We start from the raw sequence: 12119 nt of genomic DNA on the forward strand, positions 1-12119 counted from the left end.
CTCCTTTCAATGGTTCCCCTCTGCCACCAGAATGAAGTTCAAATTCAACACGGTTTACAAACATGACCTGGTCCCAAACGACCACTTCAGCCTCATAATGCCCCACCCTCCTAACTCCTACTCTACTGCTTGTTATACTGAGTTACACGTGGTTTCCACAAGGCATCAAGCTCTCTCACCTCACTCCTTCAGCCTAAACGCTCTTTCCCAGCCCTTTTCATCTGGTCAGTTTCCACCATCTTCAGGTCTCATCTGGAGGATAGGTCTCCCTGACTCCCTAAGACTGGACTAGGGCTCCCCTCCCACGATGTGTGTACCCAGGCCCTACACTTATTTCCACTGATCGCATGCATAGGTATTGTAATTGCCTGATATTTGTCTCCCAGAGGAACTAAACAGTAAGCTCTGGGAGGGTAAGGACCATTTCTTGGCTTCAACAAAATCCCCAGTGCCTACATAGTGTCTGCTGCGTAATAAACCCCCAATAAACAAACACAGCTCTTCTAGTTTTGAGTACATATCAGGCCTGGCCTGATCGGATCTGGCCCCCGCCTAGCTTCTGCAGCTTTTCCTCTGCCCTGTTCTTGCTCCAGGAATTTGGGATATCCATGTTTTGTTACCACATCTCAAAACGTCTCTGCCTGGAATGTCCTTCCTCTCACTTACCCATCTGGCAAAATTCTATTTAATCTTCAAAAAACTGTCAAATCATTTACTCCAGAGCATCTTTCCTCAGGCCCTGCCTCACCCAGTAGTTTTAAGTACTCCCTAATCTATGCTGCTTTAGTAGCTTATGTACTTCTCCTTGTGAATTTGCCATATTTTACTGCCTCCTTTTCTGAATCTGTTTTCTCACTGGGTTTCCACCTGATTCTAGCACAGTGCTGGCCCAGAGCAGGCAGCAAGGAATGGTGACCACTGAAGTCAACGGGGTCTGTCAGAGCCACACTCAGAGCTTTAGAGCACACCCTTCCCACAGTGCCCTGGGTGACTCCTCCCTCCACCTCTCCTGACTCACAGCTGAGGAGAGCACGGCTCAGAGAGGTTAAGTAGGGGATTACGCATTCCGTTTCCAGAGTTCTTCATTCTAAGATGCATTTTCCCCCTACTTCATAATATTTCTAAAATTAGGCTACAGCTTACAATCAATATGTACATTGAATGTAGTATTTCTTTATTTTTTTTTCCTGAACAGTTATTATTAAATTAGTGAGGCTCTAGAATTCGTCCCTAGTGGCCCAGAGAAAGGTCCTTCCTCTGACTTCCAAATGTCTGTGCCTCCTGCAGCACCACACAGCCTGTCAGGAGAATAGGTCTTTTCCCTTTCTTTCATTCGGCTTCTGCTTTAATCTAATCCACGCTGGTGACTGCCCCAGATGGAGTGAATGAATAGATTTTGTGATGGAAAAGGAACTTCTGAAAGATTAGCGACTAGCAGGAAGAGTAAATGCTGGTCAAATGTAGTTTTGGCGAATGATATATTTCAGGTTTTTCTGATGTGGCGGTTGTGAGAGCTCATAACACCCTTCTAAAATAATTGGGTCTCTAAAGTGGTTCCCAAAGATTTTTGCCTGACATAAATTCTCTAAATTTCCAGGCTTCCTAGATAAAATAGTTGACTGCAATGCCATCTTTAACATGCTCTGCTCTATTCTCAAGAAGATCCATCAGGAGCCTCAGAGCACTCCAGACAGGGGGAGGCTCAGGTGGGAAGAAACAACAAGATAAAGAGGCAGAGAGAAGAGGAAAGGAGGAATATTTAACTTGGAGTTTCTTGCCCAGGGCATTTCCGAGTTAGACATTTAAACACTTTAGCTGCCCTAATTTCCTCTACCATTTTCCCACTGGGTCATTGGATATCAAGTATCAGGTCTTTATGTCTCATCCGGTCCCCATGAGAGTGACATCAGCATGATTATTTATTATTTCATGAGGAGGAACAGTTTTCCATAGAAATTACTGCGTTTTTGACTAAGAACATTTAAAAATCCTATTTGCCTTTTCTTCATCTTCTTCTCTCTCTTTTTTTTTTTTCTTTTAAAGGATTACCTGCTACAGCATAAGGAAATCACATGTCTGTGTCTCTGGCTCACAAATTACTTTCATAGAAGAAAGGTTACTGGATTTTTCATCTTTACAATTACACGTGGAGTAAGACTCTTCAACTCTACAGCAAGAAGATTCTTTAGCTTATTTTAGCCTTCAGAGAACATTTCAGGTTAGGAGAGTGTTAGAAACCCTGCTCCCTCTAAAATGTAAGGGTTTCTCTTTTCCACAGGGCAGCTCAGGACAGGTGTATGTTGCTTTAAGAAAGCCAGACATAAAACATTAAAACTGACACCAATACAGACAAACTGTGCAATTACAAAAAGAATTCCTGGCTTTATATCCAGATTCACCACAGGGTTCCTTTAAATGCTGCACTTCCCTAGTGCATTTAGATCTGAGAATCAATGAACATTTCCGTTTACAGAATTTTAAATTTGTTCTCCCATTAGGGTTCTAATAAGCAACATGGTACAATAAAAAGAGTATGGGCTTTGAGGTCAAAAAGCCTGGGCTCCAATTTAGATTCTGCCATTTACTTACTGTGGAAATTTGGGTAACTTTAAGTTCTTTTAGAGGTGAGGAAAGGGAGGCTCAGAGAGGTAAGCATATGATTACATACATAGTTCTCAACAGTTCCTTAATTCTAACATGCACCCCCCCCCAACATTTCTAAAGTCTCGTCTGTAAGACAGGCATAATAAAATCTACTTTCTAGGAGTGTCTGCAGATTAAATGAGATAATATGTGTAAGAACACAAAGGCACGCAATAAATCAGCTCTTCCCCCATTGGAACCACATCTCGGGGAAAGACCAACTCCTCTCCTGACACACAAATACCCTTTAAAACATTACTGATAATTAATTAATTAAATAATTAATGAGTATGCTACCTTCTAGGTCTACCAGGCATGAAAGTAATGGCTACTAAGTGAGGTGTTGCAGAGTGTCAAGAGGCTGGCCCTGCTGTCACCTGTCTATTAATTAAAGCAGGTCCACATTAAGTTACAGGCTTCAGATCCTACCCTGGCTTCCCAGGTTCTCCGCCTGGTCTGCCTATATTTCTCTGCCATATTGTGATAATCAATTCTGCACTTCTTTCCAATTCTTTTTTTTTCTTTGTGTTCATATTCTCTGTATGTCCCTTCCCCTCTTTGGGCCTCAGGGAATTTACAGTAGTTGGAAGTTTGGATTTTATTCTGAAAGTCACTGAGGGGTGTAGAGCAGATATGATCTGATTTATATTTTAGAAAACCCCTTTGGCTGCTGTGTAGACAAGAGACTGGAGGAGGACAAGAGCAGAGGCAAGAAAACCAGAAAAACTGCTATTTCACCAGTCCAGGTAAAGTCATGGTGCGCTGGACTCATCCAGTGCAGATGGAAACGACTGAATAAATTCAGGATATATTCTGGAGGTAAAACTGAGAGGACCTGCTAATGGGTAAGATGTGGGGACTTCGCCCAGGGAGCAATTCTAGGGTCAATTTCACTACTTTTTTGGGGAGGTGGAGTGGGAGTGGGGAGAGGTAAGTAAATTAACTACAAAGAAATCTGAAATGTTCTTTTTATATCAAAATATAGTAAGCCTTTAATAGCCACTGCTTTGAATGACACTGGCCCTCCCTAACTCTTCACAGCTTAAATGTGAAGGTCACAATTTAAATGTCGATTTCTCAGGGAGGAGTTCCCTGACCATCCTATGTTGCATCTTATTATTCTCTCTCAGCTGCTCATATTTACCTTCCTTCTAGAATGTAAGTTCCTCCTCAGCAAGGGCCTTGTAAATCTGCCTCCCACTGTCTCCCTGCACCCAGCACAGGTCTGACACATGAGAACACACGATGAATGAATGTACAAATATAGTATGGATCAAAATTTACATTTTACATGAATCTTTAATATAAAGCCCAAGGATCCAATGATATCATCATCAGCCCTCTTTCTGATCAGAACCCTGCACTCTGTGGTAGCTGTTCGATCGCCTTCTCTGAGCCTGCAGTATTTTAGGGAATAATGTGGAGGCATCCTAGTCTAGACCATGTCACTAATGACATCCTAGGTGTCTTGTGAAAACACAGTACATTAGCAAACAATAAGGTGGTTTGTGACTCTAAACAGAGATAAGAGAGAGTCCCCTGACAAAGCTAACATTTATCTTTCAAAATCTAGGTGAAATTTTATAAAGGAAAAGCAAAAACGAATGTCATAACTTTTATTAACAATACTGTAAGAACTTTTCAAGAGGATTTTCAGACTAATAAAAATTTGTCTTTCACATCAAAAGGCAAGAATGAACAAGGGTAAGAAAAAGTTAATATGCTTCTGGTTCAATCCTCCAGCAGATGATAAAGAAAAACACCTCCATTTCAAAATGACAACAAATACTGAAACAGAGCCACGCAGAAAACTATTCTGCTTGGAACATCCCACTTCGAAGCCTTCTCGCTTTTGTAGATCAAGAGTTAACTATATTTCTGTGTCAATGTATAACTGAAATTGTATCTGCTTCGCCATACCCAACACCATGCTTCAGGAGCCTGGTAAAGGTTGGTGGGTGACAGCATTTTTAAACAACAACAAAATACTAAAAAGCTCAGAAGGTCACTGACCGTGAGGGTGAACTTGACCAAAGGAGAACTTGATGGGCTAAGTCACTAAATAACAGGTCAGTATATTTTACCACCTAAATCAAAGGACTCTTCATTATGTCAAAAACTCACCCACCCAACTACAAAAATTAGTAAAGAGGTTCCAGCTAATTCTTCTAAAACCAGATTCTCCATTTACAATTTTCTTAAACAGTGAGCACTTTCCTGCCAGTGCAGGTAGCTTCCAAATGTCAAGTGGGTCAGTAATAAAATGAAAAGCTGCAGAGAAACTTTAAAAGAGACATTTAAAAATGGGTTTTAGAAAAAATGGGCCTTAGCAGAGAACTGACTGGAACACACTGTGAAAAGATTACTCTAGTTCAGTACATGAATATTAATAGAAAAACCCCTGCAGTGTTCATAAATAGTTATGACGATGATAATTACAAATAATGCAAGTCAAAATTCTAGATCAGTTACAAGTGCCTGTAATGATAGTCTATCCATACCAAGCAAATATGTTTTAAAACTCTAAGGGTTTCCATTGACAAACCTATCTACCTAAACAAAGAAGACTTCTTTTGCTCAAATATCTGCCAGTTTTTTACAAATGAAAATCGGGAAGGGAGTGCCAGAGGGAAGGGCAACGGAGTACTTCAACATTAGAACAGTCATTAAACCCACATCTGGGTTTCATAATAAAATAGTTTAGGTTCTCAATTTATGATTACTATGAAATGGAAAGTTGTAAGGTCAGTCTGGAAAAAAGAAGAGAGAAGTTAGAAGTTTGTGGATAAGCAACAGAAGTGCACTGTCAGCCTGTAAAAGGATTTCTGAAACCTTGTTCTTGGTGCAACTAACCCCTACTGAACAAGTAGTGAGAACTCTCGCCTCCACATGGTGCATGTTGTTTAATCTCGCCTCTCACTTCAGTTAAATGAGAGCAGCAAAGAGACAAGCACTGTTCTGCACTCCATCAGGCAAAAGCTGTTTGAAGAGAGGTTGTGCACTCCACTGCTGTCCTGCACATGGGGCGAGGCAGGCCCCTTCTTGCAGAGACTGCGCTGGTCATCGTGGCAGACACTCAGCAAGTACAGGATGGACGTCTCTAGCCTGGCATCTCCTGCCACCAAGCTCTTGAGTTCATGACTAAGTTCACGTGCCATAATGTGTACGGGTATTTCATAGCCAACTGTGAGCACTAACAGTTTTTTTTGTTTTTTTTTTTTTTAGTAAACATACTGTGTTTCCGTCTGTGACAAGAGGATTTTCCTCTTTCATTAATTACCCTCCAAAACAAGCCCACTCCACAATACAAAGTTCAAAATCACAAAATACACCTTCTTTACCAACCTAACCTTAAACAAACATCTTTGCCAAACTGGAGATCCTTCTGTTTCACGAGACCAGACTTACTAAAGCAACAGAAAGAGCTTTTCATTTTATAGAGCTTTTTGGATTAAGAAAATGGACAGTAATTTATGTAAATACATCAATCTCAAATGACTTCTCTAGTATGAAAAGGAATAAATAATGCAAATCACTGTGTTCTGGATATGGAAAAGTGTCTGATGGAAATGGCAGGGATGTGTACACAAAGGTGAACATAAATAACTGTGTGTATGATAAACGTGGTTGCTAGAGATGGACACAGATAAATAGATACACAATTGGAAAGAGATAGCTGCAGACAGAGGGAAAGACACTGGTTCAGCTGCACCTCAGTAAGTTCACAGGTTTCATGGTCTAAAAAAATCTGCAACAGCTGAATTTCTATCAAGAAGGTTTAAAAAGCTGGTTCCTCCTCCTCTTGGACAACCTGGAATAACATTATCTTTGAATACAATGAATATGTCACAAAATGTACTACTGTGTAAAAAATTTAGGGTCAAAACACGCAGAAAAACAGGATCCTAAAAGAAGATGAATGCTTATTAAATATCTTTAAATATCGAAAACTGTTTAAATGCTATTAGACTGGCACCTAGAACCCCCAAATATCTACTTTCCTCTGGGAAGGAGAGGCTATGCCTCTTCAATCATCCCTTAAATGTAAAGAGGTCTGACCCCCATGCAATGGATAAAAGTCACCCAAAAAATGAACAAAAGAGGTGTTTGGAAAAACCAGAACACCATTCATCCCAGCTAACGACTTGTTCATTATGAGTGATGATGGATAAAGACTTCCCATGCTGAGATGAAATCAAGATTTATATGCATTGTTTCCTCTCCCAACTTGTGGGAAGATCATCATCATTTAATTCTATCTCTGCGGCCAGTGATGGGCATCCAGAGAGCTGGTTATCAAACGGCGCAGTCAGCTGGCAAAAGCCGAAACGTGCAGTTGGCACATCTGGACAGAGCCGCCACAGCCGAGGGTGAACAATGACTCCTGGCAAGCATCCAAATTGCTTGCAGACGCTAGCAGGTCTCATCTACAACCGCCCCTACCAGCATCTCTCTCTCTCTCTCTTTTTTATGAGAATCAGATTTTCATTGCTCCATTCAATTGCTCTCCTCTGCCATTTTTTACAGCTCTTATCGTTCCCCTGGAATATGGCCTTGAGACAGCTCATCCGTGTCCTTCACTGTGTTATCTCTTCTAACTTTTATTAAAACTTCAGCTTTCGTCTGAAGATAGCTAATTAAATCTGGAACAGATTATATGCCTCTCCTTAAAAAGAACACAAAACTATTTTCTTCAACCTGAGTAATGCATTTTTTCCTCTCCAGAAGATGAAACCAAAGGTGTTGAAGAAGTCTCATTTATTTACAAAGCGATGATATTTGACATGTCATACAGAGGTTGATTTACATTAAAGTTGTCTGTGGCATGACAAATCTTTGAGCTATTTCTCAAAATAATTATTTCTCAAATACTGGTAATATTTTTTCCCTCATATCCTTTAAATATCATAGCTAATACCATAAGCTTATTTTCAGTACAAAGTTGGGTAATGAGGAATTAAAGATTAACAGGTATTTGTGCACATCAAGTGATTTATCTTTAAAAAATCTATTTTAAAGTTGCCCTCATTTGGTAAAAATGAAAATTGTTTTTCTTTTATTGCATTCCCCAAACACTAGCAACTGAAAGTTTCCCCCATGGAAAATTATGTGAAAACATGAAATTAAAAGCAGTCCTTCAAATTTAGGATTTGGTTTTCAAGACAGCTTTATACCAATAGCTCATATAGCTTTGTCTTAATCCATCACAAATTATTAATGATGGAGCTTCCATAATCAATTGGAACGCATTCTTCTCACACATGCCACTGACCCAATCCCTTCCTTGGGCCCAGGGGCACTTTAAAAAATCACTTTTTTTGCTTTAGATCTACTAACCAAACCTTCTAGCAATGATATCTAAAACAATCTAGCCATCCTTCTCACTCACTCACACACACGCACGCACACACACACACGCATGTACGAACACGTATGCACACACAAGCACTTTTAAACTAACAGTTAAGCTTCTGTTTCCAGGGTCTCACCTGAAATTTTCTGGGATCCTTTTCTTCGCTTCACTGCCTTAAGCAAGATTTCTTTCATAGTGACCTTTGTGTTGTCCACTTGAATAAGGGAGAATCCATGAGCAGCATTTCTGTAGGAAAAGACAAATATGAAATCATCACTAACATTCAACCAGAGGAATGTTATTATGATCTTCACTGTGTTTAATAAAGTTTTACTGAGTGTACCTTAAAGTGCCAATTACTTTAAAAAAAGACTAACTTCTAATGAGAGAGAGAGAGGCATTCTGGTATAAACAGTTGCAAGTGAAAGAAAGGTCAGAGCTAGGGAATGTTTTTCTAATTTATCTCAAATTGAATCTAATTGGTCTGTGTGGGTCACTAGTACCGTGGGTTACTCATGTTGGCTCCCAAGCCAAGTCCTGGAACAAGGATTGACAATGAACTTGGTTTGTGTCAGCAGATGTCACTGTAGGCAGATACCACCATCACATTAAAGCTCATGGAGCCCTAGAGGAAAAATGTCATGGGGTGAGGATGGGGGGTGGTGCCAGGGTGGGGGGAAGGTGGAGGGGAAAATATGATAGCCCAAAGCAATTTAGAATAAAGAAAATAAAGGCTCTTCCTAACTGGCTAGTAAGTAAGGAAAGAAAGAAAGAAAGAAAGAAAGAAAGAAAGAAAGAAAGAAAGAAAGAAAGAAATTAATTTTAAATGTACGGTCTGTATATACTTCAGTAAGAAATGTTTTAATCTATTTGGTCCTAGAAGGTCAAACAAAATATGAAATGAAGCATAAATAATTACAAGACAAAATACTGACACTACTTGTAAGCTTTTAGTCAGTCAAACTTGGAGGGAGGGGTTCATTTAGACAGGAAAAAACTGGTAGGGAACAAGTACCCTAAAAACAGAAGCCCATCCTTGGGTGAGGTATAACTTCACTAAGACTGTTAATTGCAATAGCAAGTATCACAAATATTACTCACTATGCTCGGGCACCAGAACAAAACAGGCCAATTCCAAGCAGCTCATCTAACAAATGGGACCCAAGTTTCCAACTATGGAACATGGGAATTACCACAAGGAGTTTGGTCGCATTCCCATTTCCTCGTAAGAATCTCAAAGGAGAACACAGAGCCAAAAAATATGGCAGAACTTCATATTGACAAGAAATCCGAAGGAAAAGCCAAGCCCCAGCTAAGCCATGGAAAAGCTTCCCAACAGGAGAAGGCTGAGGACCGGCTGAGAAGAGGCCTTAAGCCTGTTTGGGACCTAGTTTGGACAACCAGGTGGCTGGCCTTCCACAGGAGCTGGGGGCAGATCTCAAAACCAAGGACCCAATTTGCTTCCCTAATACAAAGACATCTCCACACCCCTCCTCTCCATACGGCTTGCTGTTTAATCCTTGACATTCCATTTGTTAAAAAGCAAAAGCCGACGCTGGTCTAGCCAGCACGATCATCCATTTTAACTTGGTCAAGTTCTTGCTATTGAACAGCAGGCCTGAGAACTGTCAAGCTAATTTTACTGAACACTCTGTTACTGAATCATGCCTGAGCTCCAGCCATTCTTTACCTCAGAAGCTGGACCCCATCCCAGAACAATCTTTAAAAGTTTATTTTACTGATCAAAGCAAAATAAGAAATAGCTCTTTTTTTAAAACTATATTTAGGGAGCGATGCAGTAAGTGATACTTTGGCAAGAGCACTGAAATGTAAAGTGCCTTGTGCATTTATAAACTTGGGGGTATTTGCTCTGGCGCTAGGCCAGTGTGTGTTTGGAACAAACGCCAATCATCCGCGTTCAGGCTTGTCTTCCCCTGCTCTCTCCTCGGAAGTCAGTATGCGCTCCATCTGTGACAATATGTTGGGCGATGGGTGAGTGGGGCCTAAAAGGGAACACAAGTTCTCGGGTACGCACAAACTAGTACTGGGCTAGATCTCATGAACTTCCATCTACCTGGGTTCCACCTGAACTATTTTAGATTTGAGTCTGCTTATAAATTGCTTACATTCTCTCCTAATCTGCTGCTGGCTGACGGCATTATTTCAAACCAATACGTTTATCTTTTTAGCAAAGGCAGACTAGAAGTTCAAAAGGAAGCCTTGTGTTTGGACAAACTTCCATAAATTAAACGTGTCCTTTTAAAAGATTTTTGAACAGAGGAAAATCCCTAGTCTGTATTTTTCTGTCATTTTACCAAAACGTACCTGGGTGACAAGGTTAAAGCAAGCAGAGGAAATCCCTGGCACTTATCATCCACAGGCATTACTGATAAATTGTGTGGTGGAGGAATAAAGGATTACCTTCTGTATTTTTTCATTACACTTTTCTTTTGTTACAGAATACATAAATCCATTGTGGCACAATGTAATATGTATCACCATGCTACACCTGCGGACGCTTCCGAGCGGCTGCCATGTCTGTGCAGTCAGGAATGATAAGTGAACCACCCGTGAATGTTAACGATAGTGATCATTCTGAGGTAACTCGGCTCTCCATCTTCCTTTACAGCCTCCGTGCTGAAGCCAGGGTAGCAAGGTTCATGAGAGGAAAATGAAAACAACAGTGAAGGGAAGGGGCACGCACCGCGCTCGGAATGTGCCTTCACGAGTGTGCGGTATCTTACTCTGGGGCTCCATTTCGGTAAAATCGTGCACATTAAAAGGAGAAAGAGGTTGTGACCCACGTACTGCACACTCAACCAGACCTAATGAAAGCTTCCTCAGGTCAGTCGCCCACTCCACTCGCTTCTCTCCCTCCAGACAAACACCAACTTTGGATCTTGCTCCAAGTCTACAGCACTTAAGGGGACAAAATGTTTCCAAAATACAAGAGCACAGAATCGAAGTGGTTCTCCGAAGACACCTAGGTCAACTGTTAAGTTATGCTCCCATTTAATAAATGGAAATGGAGACTTGCTCCCACAATTTTCAGCTTGACTTCCAAACATTCTGGGTTTTATGCCTCATTTCTTCAGATCCAGGAATTTTTATGGGCTTTCTACAAAGTCTATTGAAATACATCTTTTAGAGCTGCTTTTTATTTAATGTGGGGCATCGGGTGTGCGACTGAGAAGACACTGATCTCGAGGGAAATGCTGGCAGCAGGTAGGGACGGCACTCGCCAGTCTCGCCTCTCTTCTCTGTGTGGTCCTGCTTTCCAGTGTCTGAGGTGTGACCTGTGCTGAGGGTGGCTAGCCCTTGGACAGACAGGCGGATGGAGAGACAGATGGACTACAAACCCAGGGTCTCGTCTCAGGAACTGCTCCTCCTCCTGCTCCCCTCGTGGACAGACAGCTTGTCTTCTGCCACAGCAGGGCACTCTGGGGGCACTGAGCGCAAGCAGCTGCCCTCCACAGCTCCTTGCGTTGCCTGCACCGGGTCTAGGCTGAAGCGCCACTTCAGGGAGCTGACTAAATGCTGCCAGGAGTGTTTCAGTCAATTCAAAGTTAGGTCCTGTCAAGTCTCGTAACCACTGAAAAACGTATGGGCATTTTAAAAAGAGATTACTCACTTGAGGAATTCAGCCCTGTCCCAGTGCAAAGCCACTCAGTTACCAGAGGGAAGTTTTTATACCCACATTAACCTAACACGACGAGCATTTCTCTGCTAAATATTAAACCAGAGGTGACGGGGCACAGGTCCTTAACTGAAAAGCTTAGATTCTATTTATAGGGAAAGAGTTGGAAGCAGAACATATTGGGAGGCAACATATTGGAGAGGAAAACACATAGGCTGGGAGTTAAGTACCCTTTGGTTCAAATCCTGGTTCCATGGCTAACCAGAATGTTGCCTTAGCCTGTGGGAACCTCGGTGGCATCCATGAAAGGTGGAGGCCGCTTCTCTACAGAATCGTCAGAAAGGATAAAATAGACAATGAATGCCAAGCACCTGGCATTAAGGTTGGCAAACAGTAAAAGGAGCTTAGAAATGTTAGTGCTCTTGTGCTCCCCTTGTCCTAAGGCAACACTAAAAGAGGAGAGGCCCCACTCACCCCCTCTCTCCT

The 12119-nt window shown here is 41.5% G+C and overlaps 1 protein-coding gene across 13 annotated transcripts in view; it reads right to left on the bottom strand.

Moving 5' to 3' along the window:
* Positions 1-12119, bottom strand: part of MAPKAP1 (MAPK associated protein 1) — a 240187-nt gene that overhangs the window by 83748 nt on the left and 144320 nt on the right. For all 13 annotated transcript variants that reach the window (XM_034664521.1, XM_034664520.1, XM_019796487.2 and 10 more), the window contains one exon: positions 8133-8242. In XM_034664521.1, coding sequence (XP_034520412.1) covers positions 8133-8242 — 110 coding nt within the window. The remainder of the gene's footprint in view (positions 1-8132; positions 8243-12119) is intronic.

This window comes from Ailuropoda melanoleuca, chromosome 7 (assembly GCF_002007445.2).
Source record: "Ailuropoda melanoleuca isolate Jingjing chromosome 7, ASM200744v2, whole genome shotgun sequence".
Classification (NCBI taxonomy): Eukaryota; Metazoa; Chordata; class Mammalia; order Carnivora; family Ursidae; genus Ailuropoda; species Ailuropoda melanoleuca.